At 42.1% G+C, this 18,303-nt stretch overlaps 1 protein-coding gene across 9 annotated transcripts in view; it reads right to left on the minus strand.

The window, feature by feature from the left end:
* The window catches only part of LTBP3 (latent transforming growth factor beta binding protein 3), a 1,616,087-nt gene that overhangs the window by 1,558,925 nt on the left and 38,859 nt on the right, over positions 1-18,303 (minus strand). For all 9 annotated transcript variants that reach the window (XM_077457876.1, XM_077457830.1, XM_077457857.1 and 6 more), the window contains exon 2: positions 4,680-4,973. In XM_077457876.1, coding sequence (XP_077314002.1) covers positions 4,680-4,973 — 294 coding nt within the window. The remainder of the gene's footprint in view (positions 1-4,679; positions 4,974-18,303) is intronic.

The following is an 18,303-nucleotide window of genomic DNA, read 5'->3' on the forward strand; positions in this document are numbered from 1 at the left end:
CCACGTCCCTGCCTGCTACCTGGATCAGGGCTCTCCTCCTGTGGACAACTGCACTACCAAAACCACAGGAAATCTTTTGTTTACCCTTTGCCCAGCAGATAATAAGGAAAATTAGATGCGTAATTTTTGTCCCTAGAACACCTGACGGTACTCTTTTTGGGCCTCTATGTGGCCAGTCTGCGTGAAAAGCTCACACAAGTGGTATTGCCATACTCAGGATGAGTAGCAGAATATATTCTGTGTCATTTTTGCTATGTACATGCTATCCCTTGGAAATATCTTATAAATGGAAAACTTTGTGTAAGAAAAATGCGTTTTCATTTTATTTCCACATTTTCCAAAAACTTCTGGAAAAAAATAAACCATTCAAAAGACTCATTATGCTTCATAGATTATATGTTGGTGTGTTTGCTTTCCAACATGGGATCACGTTATGGCCGTTTCCATTGTTCCAGTGCTCCAAGGCCTTCAAAAATATAATAGGTGGTTGAGAGATTAGATGTGTCATTTATGCTTCTAGAATGCCTGAAGGTGCTACTTCAATGTCGGGCCTCTGTATGTGGCCAGGGTGTGTAAAAGTCTCACACATGTGGTATCGCCATACTCAGGAGGAATAGCAGAATATATTTTGGGGTGTCATTTGTGGAATGTACAAGCCATGTGAGAGAAATAACCTGTTATATTCGGTGTGGAAAATTCATTTCTAATAAAATCTTCATTTTGCAAAGAATTGTGGAAAAAAATTACAACTTCAAAAAACTATTAATGCCTCTTACTAAATACCTTGGAATGTCTACTTTCTAAAAAGGGGTCATTTGGGGGGTATTTGTACTTTCCTGGCTTGTTAGGGTCTAAAGAATTTAGATGTTTGATCACTGTCAGTACATCAGGAGTGATCAGATGTGATCAATTTTCAGTGATTGGCACCATAGCTTGTAGACTCTATAACTGTCACACAGACTAAATAATATCCACTAATATGGGTTATTTTTACCAAAGATATGTAGCTCAAATTTATGAAGAAAAATTACTTATTTGCAAAATGTTATAATAGAAATGAAAAAAATTCATTTTTTTCGGTCTATTTTAATTTATAGACCAAAAAATAAAAAACCCAGAGGTGATCAAATACCACCAAAAGAAAGCTCTATTTGTGAGAATAAAAGGACGAACATTTCATATGGGTACAGTGTTGCATGACTGAGTAATTGTCACTCAAATTGTGAGAGCACTGGAAGCTGAAAATTGGTCTGGTTAGGCAGGGGGGTTTAAAGTGGTTGTAAACCCTTACAACCAACTTTGACCTACAGGTAAGCCTAGATTAAGGCTTACCTGTAGGTCCAAGAAATATATCCTAAACCTATACAGTTTAGGAGATATTTACACGAAGACAGCCACCGCTGTCTACGGCGCATGTGCCATAGACAGCGGCGAGCAGGCGCACTGGGCAGGCCGCAGATCGCGGCAATATGCCGCGAGTGTCGGCTCCCGTGCACATGCGCGGGAGTGACGTCATCGTGGCTCCGGCGCTGTGATCACAGCGCCAGGGCAGCGAGACCAGGAAGTTGCTCCGGGATACATGGCAGCGGCGAAGAGGAAGACGGAGGACCACTTCGGGGGCTTCGTTCTCAGGTAAGTTATTCATAATGAGCTAGTATGCTATGCATACTAGCTCATTATGCCTTTGCCTTACAGGGTGTGTTTTTTTTTTTTGCCTTTACTTCCTCTTTAAGTGCTCAGTGGTCAAGTGGTTAACATAAAAAAAAATATATATATTTAAAAAAATACCTCATGGCTGGAGCACCTTTTATGTAAACCATAGCTGAGCTAAACTAACCCTCCACTGTTGTGAGCAATTTGGCAACAAGGCAAACTCTAGATGCATTAAAGACACCTAAACAAAATTCTGTGAATTATGGGGCTCTACCTATACTTCCCACTTTGCTCCCACTGTGGAGACTCCTAAAAGTTAGGGGTAGGGTCTGCAGGATACAAGGTGCCTTGCCAGGGCCTGCAGCTTACGCATGTATTTTCAAATGTGTGCAACTAAACCCCTGTTTTTAACGCATACTGTTAGACAGGTCAATTCGGTTGGTCACAGGCTGGTTGCTAAGTTGAGCTTGGTTTTATTTGACATGCATTTGCGCTTCCAGTGCTCCTTACTGTGAAGACCAGTTATAGGTGAGGGCGGGGACCTTTTTTTGTATTGTTGACATATTGGACAGGCAACGCACTGACACATTTGCTGCCATAGTGCAATGTGCTGGGTGTTCAGTGTGTTCCTGTACCTTTGAGGGGTGTGCTCCCTCCAGTCACCTGCCCTTCATCTATCCATCAGAATGCATGTGCTCCCACTCTTGGCTGGAGCACCTTTTATGTAAACCATAAAACCATAGCTGAGCTAAACTAACCCTCCACAGTTGTGAGCAATTTAGCTACAAGGCAAACTCTAGATGCATTAACGACACCTGAACAAAGTTCTGTGGATTACGCGGCTCTACCTATACTTCAATCTACATGGTTGACACTGTGAAAATATTCTAAAAATTGTATTTTTGTAAATGAATATACGCACTGTATATGTATACATAACTGCTTAATATTGATTTTCAAATTTGTGCACATATTTTAATAATTTTTTTACATTTCCTCATGTAGTCTTTAAATGTTTCATAAAACTAACCAATAATTGGTATGGTTAAAAGCAACTTGCAAAAGTGGATGGCTTTCAAAAGTGGTTATCTTAACCAGTCAATGTCAGAAGCGCATCAGCCAAAACAAAACATTGTATTAAATTACTTGTCAAAATCTTCAAGTGGGTGTAGCACCAGATAAAACCAGAAGGGGGATGAAGTGAGTCAATTAAAAAACTGGATTCAGCAGTAGTGGGCAGTAGTGGGCAGAGCAGCTGTGAATAACATGAAGTGGGGGTGTTTGATGAAACATCTAAATGCTTCATTACTACCCTATAACAAGAAAGTAGATCTCTACTAGTCTACATAGTAGCCTTTATGTTCTTGGCTTTGTGTACAATATTTGTCTCATACACCTCATGCCCCTGCGTTCTATCCCTGGGTGACTCACTAGTGTAGAAATTAATTACCCAGCTCAGTTCCTCTTCCTGTAATCAGTCAGTCTAAAAATACATCATCGTCAGTCATAGATTTGCCTTCAACTTCCTTTTATACTTCATGCTGCCCCAACCATACTCAGATGACATCATTCTAATGCCGCGTACACACGGTCGGAGAATCCATCGGAATGCATCTTATCGGACCGTGTCATCAGATAATCCGACTGTGTGTGGTATGCATCGGACTGATTCCATCCGAATCTCCGTCGGACCCAATTTTCCAACATGTTGGAAATATTTCCCGACCAACTGGGCTGGTCGGACGTAATCCGATCATGTGTAGAGAATTTTGATTGGACCAAGTGCCACACATGCTCAGATCAAATTCCTACATCAAAGCTATTGGCTACTAGCCTGAATGTAGTCCCATCGTAACGAAATTACGTCATCACGTTCTGAAAGATCGGATTTTTCGACAACTTAGTCCGACCGTGTGTATGCAACAGTTTCGGACACAATCCGTCAGACTAAATCTGATGGACAAAATCCGACGGATTTGGTTGGCAGAATCTCCGACCATGTGTACAGGGGCTAAGAGCATGTTCCTCTTATGCCGCGTACACACGAGCGGACTTTTCAACATCCAAAGTCCGACGGACTGATTCCGTCAGACTATTCGATCGTGTGTGGGCTGCAACGGACTTTTGATTCGCCAAAGTCTGACGGACTTTAGAATATGGAACATGCTTCAAATTTTTCAGACGGAACTCCGCCGGACCCGGTCCCTTCGAAAAATTCGCTCGTGTGTATGCTATTCCGACGGACTAAAACCGACGCTAGGGCAGCTATTGGCTACTGGCTATGAACTTCCTTATTCGAGTCGAGTCGTACGTCATCACGTTCGAATCCGTCTGAGTTTAGTGTGATTGTGTGTGGCCAAGTCCGCTCAGTCGAAAAGTCCGTCAGAACTCTGTCGGAACTCCGGCAGAACTCCTTCGGAAGTCTGTCGGACATAAGTCCTCTCGTGTGTACGGGGCTTTAGGCAGACCTTGAGGGCTGGTTCACACCAGATGCAGTCCAGTATGTTTTTATTCTGCATTGAAAACACATGGACAGTGTTTAACCTGTATTCCAATGGTCCTAGTTCACATCAGTGCAGTGCATTCCAGTGCAGTTAACAAAAGCAGAACATGTTGCATTTTTTTCTTTATGGAATGCATCTGAAAAGTGGCAAAATGCATCAAAAACACACCAGAAAGCACATGTCCTCAGCTAAAATAAAGAAAAAGAGGGGAAAATGGGCATTGGAACACATCCAAAAAGCAATGGAGCACACCAATAGTGTGAATGCAGAAACACATCGAGAACGCAGAAATTGTAGTGTGAACTGATCCTGAGAGAACATTCTTAGTCACCGTCAATTTATAAAAAGACCTGTGGTTTTAACATATGCCATTGCTTTATATTGTGACATGTAAGTAATTATTTCATGTAGTCCTTTAAAGGTTTCAATAGGTCCCTTAAAAATTCAAAAATAGTAGAAACAAACAAACAATACTTGTTATATATAAAAACATGCTTGCATTATTATTATAATGTAAAATACCTTCTGCAGAACTGTGTCCAGGTCCGAGTGGTACAGTAAGAGCTGACTGACTGATTTTCACACCTCTCCCTTCGGGATCATCATCTCCAGTAATCACTTGCACAGCATATACTGCATGTTTTCCTGATGATGACTCTATTCCTTCTGTTTCAGTTACCTCACCCTGGCTTCGTGATCCACTACCTCCAGGTACCGCAGGGAATTGACAAAATCTTCCTGTGAATTCAGATGGGCACAGGCAGTGATTGTTGGAAGAGCACTGGCCACCATTCATGCAGGGTATTGGGCAAACCACTGTATGAAGATACAAAAATATCAGTTAAGGTTATTATATAGTATATATATATAGTATATATATATATATATATATATATATATATATATATATATATATATATATACATAGTTTCACAAATCCTTTTAGTTAAACCAATAGAAAAACGAATCGAAAACCCCTATACACACAATGACATTCAAACAGTTGACTCAGAGAAAGCCCTTGTACACACGATCGGAGATTCCGACAACCAAATCCGTCGGATTGTCCGAAACTGTTGTATCCGAACGTTCAGAACGTGATGACGTTATTTTGTTACGATGGGACTACGTTCAGGCTAGTAGCCAATAGCTTTGATGTAGGAATTTGATCTGAGCATGCCTGGCACTTTGTCCGATCGGAATTCTCTACACATGATCGGAGTATGTCCGTTCGGAGGATTTTGTCGGAAAATATTTCCGGAAAGTTGGAAAATTTGGTCCGACGGATATTCCGACGGAAACAGTCCGATGCATACCACACACAGTCGGAATATCCGACAAAACGCTCTGATCGGACACATTCCGTCGGAATCTCCGATCGTGTGTATAAGGGCAAAGGCAAATAAAAAAAAAAAAACAAAGCGAGAAAAAAAATATTTTCTGAACCCCCAGAAAGCAATCAGATATTCCTTGGATCAACTACCCCTGGTGTTATTACCAATGACTATTAGTATCCAGTTATATTCTGTGAATTTGGGAATGAATCTAAATTTTTTTTTCTTTAAACAATCTGCTAAGCTGGTCAGAACTAGTTCTTGAGGGGGTCTATTCTACATTTTCAGAGCTCTTAAGGTGAAGAAGCCTTTCCGTATGTAGAGGTTCAATTTCTTTTCCTCCAGATGTAACGGCTATTTGATCAGCCTTTAAAGTAAAAAAGAATATTGGCTACTCTTTCTGATGTCCTTTTGAAATTGCAGTTGCCTAGCTGTTATGTTCACTAACAGAAAGGATGACAGCATTATATGGATGGGAGTGGATGACTATAGATCCTCAAAGTATATAAAACCTGAGCCAATGGTAAAGGCTAAAAAGATAAAATGTATTGTTCACAGTACAAAGTTGTACACAATGTAAAATTAAACCCATAACGGGTTATACGATACCATGCTGGAGGTTGTACAGGCAGATGGGCTAATGTCCACTGGGTCCATTAGGCTGAGTAGCGGGAGGGTGTCAAGTGCCATAAAACAAAGTGGTGGGGCTTACAGATGGAGAGGTGGAGTTGTTGCCATAGAAACATTAGTAAAGTGGAGGAGTTAGTAAGATGACTACGACCATGTGGGGGCGTCAGATATATTTCTGCACCCAGGCACCTGTGACTCTAGGATTGGCCCTGGGCGCAGGCAGGAGTCTGCGGTCAGCATGGAGTCTGTACCTATCATTAGCATGTTGTAAAGCCTCCTAGACTTGTGCTAAAGAGGAATGAAGACCACGGAGATGCTCCTCTAAAGCAGGAATACTCTGAGGAACGAATGAGTCAGGCAACATGGAAGATTGGAAACCATAGTTCGCCATAAGCGGGGACAATCGGGAAGCAGAATTCAAAGCCCTATTGTGAGTGAACTCTGCCCACGGTAAGAGGTCTGACCAGTTGTTACGATGGTCAGAAATATAGCAAGGTAGGAATTGCTTCAAGGACTGATTAGCTCGTTCTGTGGTCCCATTAGACTATGGGTGATATGCAGAGGAGAAAGCCAGCTGAATTCCCAACATTGGACAAAAGGCTCGCCAGAACTGGGACACAAACTGACTTTCCCTGTCCGAGACAATCACTTTGGGTAGCCCATGTAAGAGAAAGCTCTGCCAAGCAAAAATGGAAGCCAGTTCCTTAGAAGAAGTGAGCAACTTCTTAAGTGGAATACAATGAGACATTTTCGAGAACTGGTCAACCACCATAAGGATAACTGTGTTGCCCTGGGAGTTGGGGTAACCCCACAATGAAATCCATAGACAGTATGGGTTGTAGGAGGCCCACTGAAAGGTGTCGTGGGGTCTTACCCCGGGCACACATAGAACAGACAGCTACAAAGGCAGTTACATCAGCACGTAGACTAGGCCACCAGAATTGTTGGGAAATGGCCCAAAAGAGTTGATTCTTCCCAGGGTGGCCAGCAGCCTTGGGAGAATGGTAAGTCTGGAGCACGGCAGTATGGAGACTCTCTGGGAAAAAGCAGCGGTCACAAGGTTTCTCAGGAGGAGCATGGACCTGAGCAGCAAGAATTTTGTCACCCAAATGAGAAGTGAGACTGGTGTGAACCGTAGCCAGAATATAATCAGGAGGAATCGCAGGAACCGGAACCGACTCCATCTTGGAAGTGGAGGAAAATTGTTGCAACAAAGTGTCAGCCCTTACATTCTTAGTACCAGTTAAGAATGAGACAATGTAGTTGAAACTAGACAAGAAAAGTGCCCATTGCGCCCTTCGGGGAGAGAGGCATTTAGCCCCAGACAAAAATGTAAGATTCTTATGGTCAGTAAAGCCCCATACACACTATCAGATTTTCGCCAGATTTTTGTCTGCCTGATTGCATACAATTTGAAACTAAGGTCAAACTAAGGTCTGACCTCATATTATATGGCTTTGGTAAATCTGAAGGAAAGGCTCAGCAGAAAATCTGATAGGTCAGATCCTTGTGGGCCCCCACTTACCACACCGGACCATTCTGAGTACTCGCTATTTATCATCACCCTTTGGACCCACCCCTGTAGCCAGTTTTCAATCCAAGTACATCCTATGGTCCATGCCAACAGACCTCAATTTGTAAAGTAAATGTTTGTGGGGAACTGTATCAAATGCCTTTACAAAATCCAGATACACCACAGGCCTTCCTCTATCTAGATGGCAGCTCACTTCTTCAAAGAACATTAATAGGTTGGTCTGGCAAGAACAATTCTTCATGAATCCGTGCTGATTACCACTAATGATACAATTACTCATTACTAAAATCTTGGATATAGTCCCTTATCATCCCCTCTATTAGCTTACATACTATCGATGTTAGGCTGACTGGCCTGTAGTTTCCAGGGATATATCTTGGCCCTTTTTTAAATATTGGTACCACGTAGGCTTTTTTATCCAATCAGCCAGTACCATTCCAAAAAGTAAATTGGCCATAAAAATTAGGAACAATGGTCTAGCTATCACCTGACTGAGTTCCTCAACTGCTTGCCGGCTGTCAATTGATGGCCAGGTGGCCCAGTTCTCGTGGTGGGAGGCCGTCATATGACGCCCTCGCCTTTTCGGCCCAACAGAGGGCGCGCGCCCGCTAAGGGACTGGGGACTCGATGCCCGCCCCGGGCACCCGTGATTGCCCAGTAACACAGCAGGACTGTGGATCTGTGTATGTAAACACATAGATCCACAGTCCTGTCAGAGGAGAGGAGACCGATGGTGTATTCTCAGTACAGAGAAACAACGATCTGTCTCCTCCCCTTGTCAATCCCCTCCCCCTACAGCTAGAATCACTCCCAGGGAACATATTAACTCCTTGATCACCCCCTAGTGGTTAACCCCTTCCCTGCTAGTAACATTTATACAGTAATCAATGCATTTTTATAGCACGGATCGCTGTATAAATGTGAATGTTCCCAAAAATGTGTCAAAAGTGTCCGATATGTCCCCCGCAATATCGCAGTCACAATAAAAATCGCAGATCACTGCAATTACTAGTAAAAAAAAAAATAATAATAATAAAAATGCTATAAATCTATCCTCTATTTTGTAGTCGCTAGAACTTTTGTGCAAACCAATCAATATACGCTTATTGCAATTTTTTTACCAAAAATCTGTATTATACATATTGGCCTAAACTGAGGAAAAAATGTGTTTAAAAAAAAATTGGAAATGGGTTATAGCAAAAAGTAAAAGATGATAAAAAAATGATAATTTCATCTGGCTACAGTGTTGTATGACCGCACAATTGTCATTCAAATTGAGACAGCGCTGAAAGCTGAAAAATGGCTTGGGCAGGAAGGGGGTGAAAATGCACTGTATTGAGATGGTTAAGGACCCTCGGTTGTAAGCCATCTGGTCCTGTCTTCTGTTAGCCATGAGGGTACTGTGATGTGTTATTAACATTACAGTCTTGGTTACTATACCCCCCGTTTCCTTTGTGAAAACTGAGGAGAAGAATGCATGTGCCTTCTCTTGTCTTTTGTAACCAATTTCCCTTCATCATCCTTAATGGGGCCAATATTTTCTCGGCTCCCTTTCTTACTGTTAATATATTTAAAGAGGTTCTTTTTTTTTTTACTCTCCTCCGGTATGTGCCTTTTGTGGTCTACTTTAGCTGCCCTGATTGTGCTCTTACATTTTTTATTGTATTCTTTGTATTGTTGGAATGCTGATGATGACCCCTCAAGGATTTTTTAAAGGCCTTTTCTTTTCCTTTCATTCATTTTTATGGTCGAGTTTAGCCACCCAGGATTATTTGTAGCTCTTTTAAACATATTTCCTGTTGGAATGCACTGGCCAATACCTTTATTTAGTAAGTTCTTAACCACTTCAGCCCTGGAAGGATTTGCCCCCTTAATGACCAGGCCTTTTTTTGTGATACGGCACTGCGTCACTTTAACTGACAATTGCACGATCATGCAATGCTGTACCCAAACAAAATGAATGTCTTTTTTTCCACACAAATAGAGCTTTCTTTTGGTGGTATTTGATCACCTCAGTGTTTTTTTTTTTTTTGCGCTATAAACAAAAAGAGTGACAATCTTTAAAAAAAACTAATTTTTAACTTTCTGCTATAATAAATATCCAAAATGAAAAAAAGAAGAAAAAAAAATGTCATCAGTTTAGGCTGATGTGTATTCTTCTACATATTTTTGGTAAAAAAAATAAATAAATCACAATAAGGGTATATTGATTGGTTTGTGCAAAAGTTATAGCGTCTATGGATTTATGGCATTTTTATTATTATTATTTTTTTATTAGCAATGGCGTCGATCTGCATTTTTTATCGGGACTGCAACATTACAGCAAACAGATTAGATGCTTTTGACACTATTGGTACCGTTGACCTTTATACAGTGATCAGAGCTAAAAATACCCACTGATTACTGTATAAATGTCATTGGTAGGGAAGGGGTTAACACTAGGGAGCGATCAAGGGATTAAATGTGTGTCCTAAGGATTGTTTCTAACTGTGGGGGGATGAGACTGCCTGAAGGAGGAGACCATTCCTGTTCCACAACACTTATGCTTCTATTTAAAGGTAATAAAGATAGTTTCTTCTTTTAAATGCAGCTAAAAGTCTAATTCCCTATTTTCCTAAACTTGAACACTGCCCTACTATATTAGATTGGAAGGTAAATAGTAGTTGAGGCAATGAAGATAAAAAATGGATCCTAACAAGACAGGAGATATTTTATACCATTTCAGCTAGCTGGATATATTACTTACTAATGACCTTCAAAACTCCTTGATAATTACGTTGGCCTCTAGACCACATTTGCATTAAACAATCCCTTGGAATAATGTATGAAAATACACAAATAAGCTCCATAAAATACTGTATGTGTTGTATATGGTGCAATAATTGGTAGAAGATTGTACCTACCATGTTTTACCTGTTTCACCACCAAACATTCGCATGCAATTTCAAAATATTTTTTTTGCCACTTTGGACTCAGTTTGTTTGAGATGTTCAGTTGACAATCAGTTGAATGTTTTTACTTTCCCCATTCCTTTTTCAGCTCTTTACCTTATATTTCTTATTAGTGGGAATGCTTTAGCAGTCCCATTATTGTTATTTGTTTTTTTATTTATTAATCATCATCATCTTTTTATTATTATTCCGTACGTTTTTTGGCTCTGCGTAACTTCTGCATACTTTCAGCTATTAAAGCCATTCAACTTTTAAAATGTTCAGCTGATGATGGGACTTCTTCAAATTTTTTTCTACTATTTATACTTTATAAAATATTAAGCTTTTTAACACTTTTTTTTAACATTGAAGTCAACGAGAACATGCTTAAAATCCTTAAAATCTTCTTCAGCTACCAAAAGTTTCAGCTCCTTCATACTTTCACCTACCAAACAAACTTTAAAATGTTCACAAAATATTCAGCTATCTGGCTCTATATTTCAGTTTGATATCTTTTAGCCCTTGTACACACGGTCGGAGATTCCGACGGAATGTGTCCTATCGGAAAGTTTTGTCGGATATTCCGACTGTGTGTGGTCTCCATCGGACTGTTTGTCGGAATATCCGACGGACCAACTTTTCCAACTTGCCGGTGAAATTTTCAGAAAAAATGCTCTGATCGGACATACTCCGATCATGTGTAGCCTACTCCGACGGACAAAGTGCCACGCATGCTCAGATCAAATTCTTAGACCAAAGCTATTGGCTACTAGCCTGAACGTAGTCCCGTTGTAACGAAATAACGTCATCACGTTATGTACAATCGGATTTTCCGACAACTTTGTCCAACCGTGTGTATGCAACAGTTTCGGACAAAATCCGTTGGACAAAATCCAATGGATTTGGTTGTCAGAATGTCCGACCGTGTGTACAAGGGCTTACAGTTTTTGAGAAAAAGCTGTTTAAGTTTAGTGAACATTTCAGAAAATGTCATTAAATTTAGGGCATCCAGACTTTTGTTGTCTGTTTTGTTTCCATAGTGTTTTGTTTCCATAGTTACCAAAGCTTCTTATACACAGTGATGGGCAGTGGGGGGAGGTGGCTGGAGCATCTCAGAGTACAGAGCCTGGGGAAGAGCACAGACACACCATGTACTGATTTATAATAGAGGAATATGATGGGCAGTATGATGGGGCAGTTTTGATGCTATTCAGCATTCTCACGCATTTTCTCCAGGAAATGCAGTTTGTAGTTGACCACTAGTCTGTGTAATTCCTGTACCATGCACATTACACTCCCAAGCTTTGATACAAAAGGACTCCCAGCAACTACTTGATTGTATGTCAAAACAACAGAGATAATACCATGGAATATGCTCTACAGCTTTTGTCAAATGAAACTGGAGAACCCCTGTGTGGGACAAGTGAATCTTGTATAATCCTTCATGTACCTACCCTATTATGTATTGCTTATTCCTTTTAGCTTGACAATAAAACAGAATATTTCTTATCAAATACTTACCATAAATTTTCTTTCCTGATGGACATGGCAGCCTACATGTGGGCTAATCCTGCCCCCTCATACCTCATAGGACCCCTCTCCCATAAATCTTTGTTCTGGGCCAGAGGCCGTGTTCCATAATTTAGCCTACTCCAGCCAATGGGAGGGAATTCCTGCTTTCATGGATTCCATAAGGAAAGGAAAATTATGGTAAGTATTTGGTAGGAAGTTTTCCTGACAGACACCATGGCAGCCTACATGTGGGAAATAACTAGCCATACACACCCGGGTGGGCAAAGTGCTGGACAAAAGAAAAGGTTTAATTAGCACCAACAACAGACAGAATGTGTAAATCAAATTTAACAGAAGACAAAGAGGCTGCTTCTACGCAGTAGTGCGCCATGAACGTATTAATTGAAGACCACAAGGTCACCTTGCAAATTACTTCTGGAGCCATGTGTTGGGAAGCCGCCCGTGATGTCGACGCACTTCTGGTTGAATGAGAGGTCACCGCCTCTGGAGACGTCAAGCCCTTAGCTTTGTAGACCCACGGAATGGCCTGAACAATCCACGCTGCAATAGATTTGGAAGAGGCACAAAAGCCCTTGTTCTTTCCATGGAAAAGAATGAATAGATGATCAGAATTACGAAACGGAACTGTGGCTTCTAGATACTGTCTCAAAGCTTCACCAACATCCAGAGGATGAAGATTGAAATTTTCAGCTGACCTGAACGTTGTAAGAGCAATCTTCTGATTTTCATGAAATACAGACACTACTTTGGGTTTGAACCCAGCATAGGAATCAAAACTACCTGATCAGGGAAAAAAGTTAGTAATGGCTCTTTGTATCCCAGAGAGCTACAGTGCCTTGCAAAAGTATTCACCCCCCTGGCTTTTTTACCTATTTTGTTACATTGCAGCCTTTAGTTCAATGTTTTTTTAATCTGAATTATATGTGATGGATCAGAACACAAAAGTCTAAGTTGGTGAAGTAAAATTAGAAAAATATACACATAAAACTATTTTTCAGGAAAAAAAAAGATAATTGGTGTGTGTGTATGTGTTCACCCCCTTTGTTATGAAGCCCATAAAAAGCTCTGGTGCAACCAATTACCTTTAGAAGTCACATAATTATTGAAATTATGTCCACCTGTGTGCAATCTAAGTGTCATATTGTCATGGACGTACTGCGCATGGCTCTGCAACTGGCCGCGGACTCACGGGTCCATTGGGATATGTTCCAGCCCACAGGCCTTCAGCAGTGAATAGATGTGCGCCAGTGCATGCGTAGATCGTGAACGCGTGCACAGTAATTCAGCTTTGACGCCCAGTGATCTTTAAAAGGGGCCTCTTCAGAATGCATTCTTGCTGTCTGATCTGCAGCTCATCCTGTACCCGATCTTGAACCTGCATCTGCTCCAGTGTTACTCGGCTTTACCTGACCTCGCTGCTGTCTCCAGTCCTGACCCTTTGGCTTGTCTTTGACCTGTTCAGTGTTCCTGTTTGATCTCCCGTTGCTGATTCTGCCTGAACGTGACCATTCTCTGCCTGCTGCTTCTGTCTGACTGATCCGCTGCTGTGACCTGGCGTGTCCGACCCTGCACCCGCCTACACCCGTGCGCATCTGCCTACAAGTCCTGCATCTGTGCACATCTGCCCACAAGTCCTGCATCTGTGCACATCAGCCCACAAGTGAACCTGGAACCAGAGCCATACAAGAGGTCTCCTTCTGCATGTCAGGCTCACCTCCAAGGTACATGTCACACATGATCTGTCATTACATATACACACTGTTGTGGAGCACACACAGAACGGGCAGCTATGAAGGCAGTTACATCAGCACGTAGACTAGGCCACCAGAATTGTTGGGAAATGAGCATGGACCTGAGCAGCAAGAATTTTGTCACCCAAAAGAGAAGGGAGACTGGTGTGAACCATAGCCAGAATATGAAACTTGACAAGAAAAGAGCCCATCACGCCCTTCTGGAAGAGAGGTGTTTAGCTTTAAACAAGAATGTGAGATTCTAATGGTCGGTAAGAATGAGAACCGGCACAGTGGTACCTTCGAGGAGATGTCTTCATTCTTTCAGGGCTAAAATGATCACCAACAGCTCTCTGTTACCAATCTCGTAATTGCACTCCGCAGGTGACAATTTCTTGGAAAAGTAGCCACAAGGATGCATAGCGCTCTCAGAGATATGACGTTGAGACAGAAGGGCACCACCACCAGTCTCAGAAGCATCAACCTCAAGGATAAAAAGGTAACGTAGGATCAGGATATGCCAACACAAGAGCAGAAACAAAGGCAGCCTTAATGGACTCCGGAGACCAACTCTATGGGTTACCATTCTTTCTGGTCATATCAGTCAGGGGCTTGACCAGAGACGAGAAGTTATGAATCCGATAATAGTTGTCAAAGCCCAGGAAATGCTGCAGAGGAATTAAATCCAAGGATCGGGGCCACTGCAGAACTGCCGAAAGTTTCTCTGGGTCCATTATGAAACCAGCAGTGGAAATGACATAACCCAGGAATTTAACCTGTTCATGATGGAACTCGCACTTCTTCAGTTTATAATAGAGATTGATCTCTTTTAGTTTCTGAAGCACATGTCAGACATCTGTGTGGTGGCTCCCCAGGGACTTGGAAAATACGTCTGATATTGATTTTCCTCTCAAGGCCATCCCTAAAGGATACGGTATCCTCTAGTGGGAATGAGCCCTGCCTCACCAATCTCATTAGGGCTGCATCAATTACATGAGCCGACTTCAGATGTTTCACATCCTCACTTCTAAATGGATACACGTTCGATACTTTTGTCAGCAAGGAATTCTTCCTTTTGACACCACCCCATTCATCTGCAATTGTTTCACCAAGTTCACCCAAGAAGGGGAAGTTAGGGCATTCTTTTTTGCGGTGCTTGAAATATTAACTCTGTTTGGAGGGTGCTTCTAATGGCTCTTCCCACCCCAAAGCTTCTTTGACTGCTTTGACCAGCTGTGGTACTAAGGCAAACTCAAAACCTGCGCCAGGTTGCTTTCTACCTCCACCTTACTGTCTGAGGCTTCAATTGAGGAATGTCTCTCTGCTGAGCTGGGCCTGGAGCCTCAAGATCATCCCTAGTAGGGACCGATACTGTGTAGTCAGCAAGGTTATGGGCACAGTCAGAATCCACTTTACTCAGGGACTCACGGACCAACCTTCTGACCAGTGCTTCCACTTGTTGGTCTCCATCCTCTCTCTTTCTCACAGCTCTAGAATAGCATGGCTCACAGAGTGATTTTCCTTCAGGGACCTGGACCCCACATCCCCAGTAGGCCTTCCTTTCAGAGCGGTAAGAGTGGTGCCTAGATTGGTTTTGGGCTTTTCTCTGTGGTGCCTAGACCTAGAGGACGATCTATGGCTTCTGGAGCTTGAAGAGGAGTGATGATGTTGAGATCTAGGATGGTCTTTATCTTCACATGCCATGTGTTGGTGTTCAGACTTAGAAGGGCTGAGAGGAAAATGAAGGGTTAACAGCTCCTGGATGAGTGAACTCAAACAAAACAGGAAGGAGAGGAACCAATGGTACCTGCAGCATAAGGTTTGGCCACAGGGGGGTGGTGACACATCCATAGCAGAACAGGATAGGATAAAGGAAAACTGCAAAGAAATCATCAGAATGGATGAGACTACTGTAACAGCAATCAACCATCAAGCCATCAGTAAGGGCACTTACCCAGTAGCAAGCCAGAAGTTCCTGGGGAAAACCACCAAGCCCACAGTATAAACCAAAGAACGACACTCTGACAGCTGTTTAAATTAGCTGCCGCTGATGATGTCACTACGCCCTCAGCACGCCTGCACCGGAAATGTCGTCACAAGGTGGTGGCCTTATGCATGCATGACTGCTAACATCTTGCCGGAACCACGCATGTGTGGACTAAGCTTCGGTTTCACTCGTGGCCTATAGATGCGCAGATGGGTCCAGGAAACCTACTGAAGTGGCAAATTGGAACGCAGGTGCGTTCCAGCCACCATGGCCATAGTCACCGGAGCCCAAGAAGGAGAGAGGACATACAGACACAGAGATACGCCTGGCATTTTAATGAATGCTGCATACTTTAACACAATGGCACAATCGAATCAGACCTGGGACTGGGAGATGCTTCCAGGACTGGAACGCGGAAAGCTTCATAAAAAGGTAAGACTTCACCTTGGTCCTAAAAGGAGGACAAAAAAGAAACACAGCTTCTGGCTATGAGATATGAGGAGACGGGATTAACCCATGTTGGAATCAGACAGGAATTATTATTATACATCTACACCGCTGTTTGTACAGCCGAACTCAGCCATGTTGATGTTTGCATGACACATGTTTAGAATGTGTAGAGGAATGTGGCAGAATCTGCATATCAAAGGAGTTACCTTCAGCCCAAATGGTGAACACAAGCTTCAAAGAGATTGATGACAAAGACGGCCCAGGGCACATCAGATGGGACTGGCCACAAAGCCAAATATGGCAGAACAGTCAGTGATATTAGGAGGGCTGTCATGTGAACACTGATTGGTCCAAACCAAATGGGACTGGCAGTAGGGTGTGGTATGGGTGAGGTATGTTTAACAAAAAGGTTCGCAACCATGAGGTCTCTCTCTGTCCCTCTGTATTCCATCAGGAGATCCAGTCATGAGGTGTGGCTGCGAAGGTCGGATAAGTATGGCTTAGATTGCACTGTGATTGTATGCTATGTATATTATTGTAACTTTTATTGATACTTGATGCACATTTTCCTTATTTCCTTGGGAAATAAATGAGATTTAATTGACCTTAAACGTGTATTGATTTCATAGCCAAGGGTGATAGCATTGTGATAGTAACAATAACATGTGCTTGGCTTATTGATTGATAGCTAAACTATAGGGACTAAACAAAGGAATACATAACTGATAATAATAAGAATAGAGTGAATTGATCAGTTACTTCAACCCATGAGTAGACTGCCTTGCAGTCTGTCAGGAAAGATATATTACACAAGAAAGGGGAGGCAGCACACCAATGAGCTTATCTCTGCATCACTCTACTCACTCCTTCTATCAAACATTTATTATATTGCAATTTACCAATTCTTAGGATGTCGTAACTGCATTTTTTTTTTTTTTTTTTTTGGGCTTTCTTACCTTTATTTTCATTTGGTGATCCTGTCAGTAGGTTTGTAATTTTTCAACAGAACAAGCTCTTGTACAAATGTATCAGTTAAGTTGGTTGAGACAAACCATTTACCACTGACATGGGTTTTTATAATGATCAGCTTTTATTTATTCATGTAAAACTCTTTTCCCAACCTTTCATGTAATATGAGCTGGAGTTAGTTTAAATGTGTTAATGTATCTAAATCTGCTAAAGCATCTAACACACACACACACATCCTAGACTGATAATGCTGCTGTCCAAAGGTGCCCCATGTGCTTATTCATCCAGAATGGGGGGGGGGGGGGGGCAACTATATATGATGTGTGTTACTGGCCTGATCACCAGGTGAAAAGGGGGGGGGGGGAATTATGCAGCTACAACATCTATGAATTGGTAAACTGGAATATATTACAATTTTGGTTTTGGGCTTACATAGTTACATAGTCGGTAAGACTGAAAAATAGACAATAATCCTTCCAGTTCAACTCGTGTAGGTGCATGTATCAGTGTCTAGAATGATTTCCCATATCCCTGTATGTTGTGTCCTTTAAGATGTATATCTAATTCCACGTACACACGACCGGACTTTCAAGCAGACTAGGTCCGACGGTCTTCCCAACTGACTTTCGACAGAGTTCCGGCGGAAAAATTTGAAACATCTTCTATTTCAGATTTTTGGACAGCAAAGGTCCGATGGAGCCCACATACGATCGAATTGTCCAACAGATTCTTTCTGTCAGACCTTTACTGTCGAAAATTCTGATCGTGTGTACGCGGAATAAGAGTCTTTTAAAGATATCCATACTCCCTGCATCCACCACCAATTGTGGGAGAGAGTTCTACATTCTTATTGCTCTAACAGTGAAGAACACCCTTCACAGTTTAACCACTTACCAACCGCTGCACGCCGATATACCTGTATGTCCCCTTTAATTGGCGGGTCTAGCACTCACAGGATCCGCAAACTTCAAGTCTGCCGGTGTCCCAGGGATCGGGCCACGGAGCTGCAGAATGGGGAAGTGCCTATGTAAACAAGGCATTTCCCCGTT

This window comes from Lithobates pipiens, unplaced genomic scaffold (assembly GCF_037356315.1).
Source record: "Lithobates pipiens isolate NorthernLeopardFrog02 unplaced genomic scaffold, aLitPip1_a1.2 Scaffold_10, whole genome shotgun sequence".
Lineage (NCBI taxonomy): Eukaryota > Metazoa > Chordata > Amphibia > Anura > Ranidae > Lithobates > Lithobates pipiens.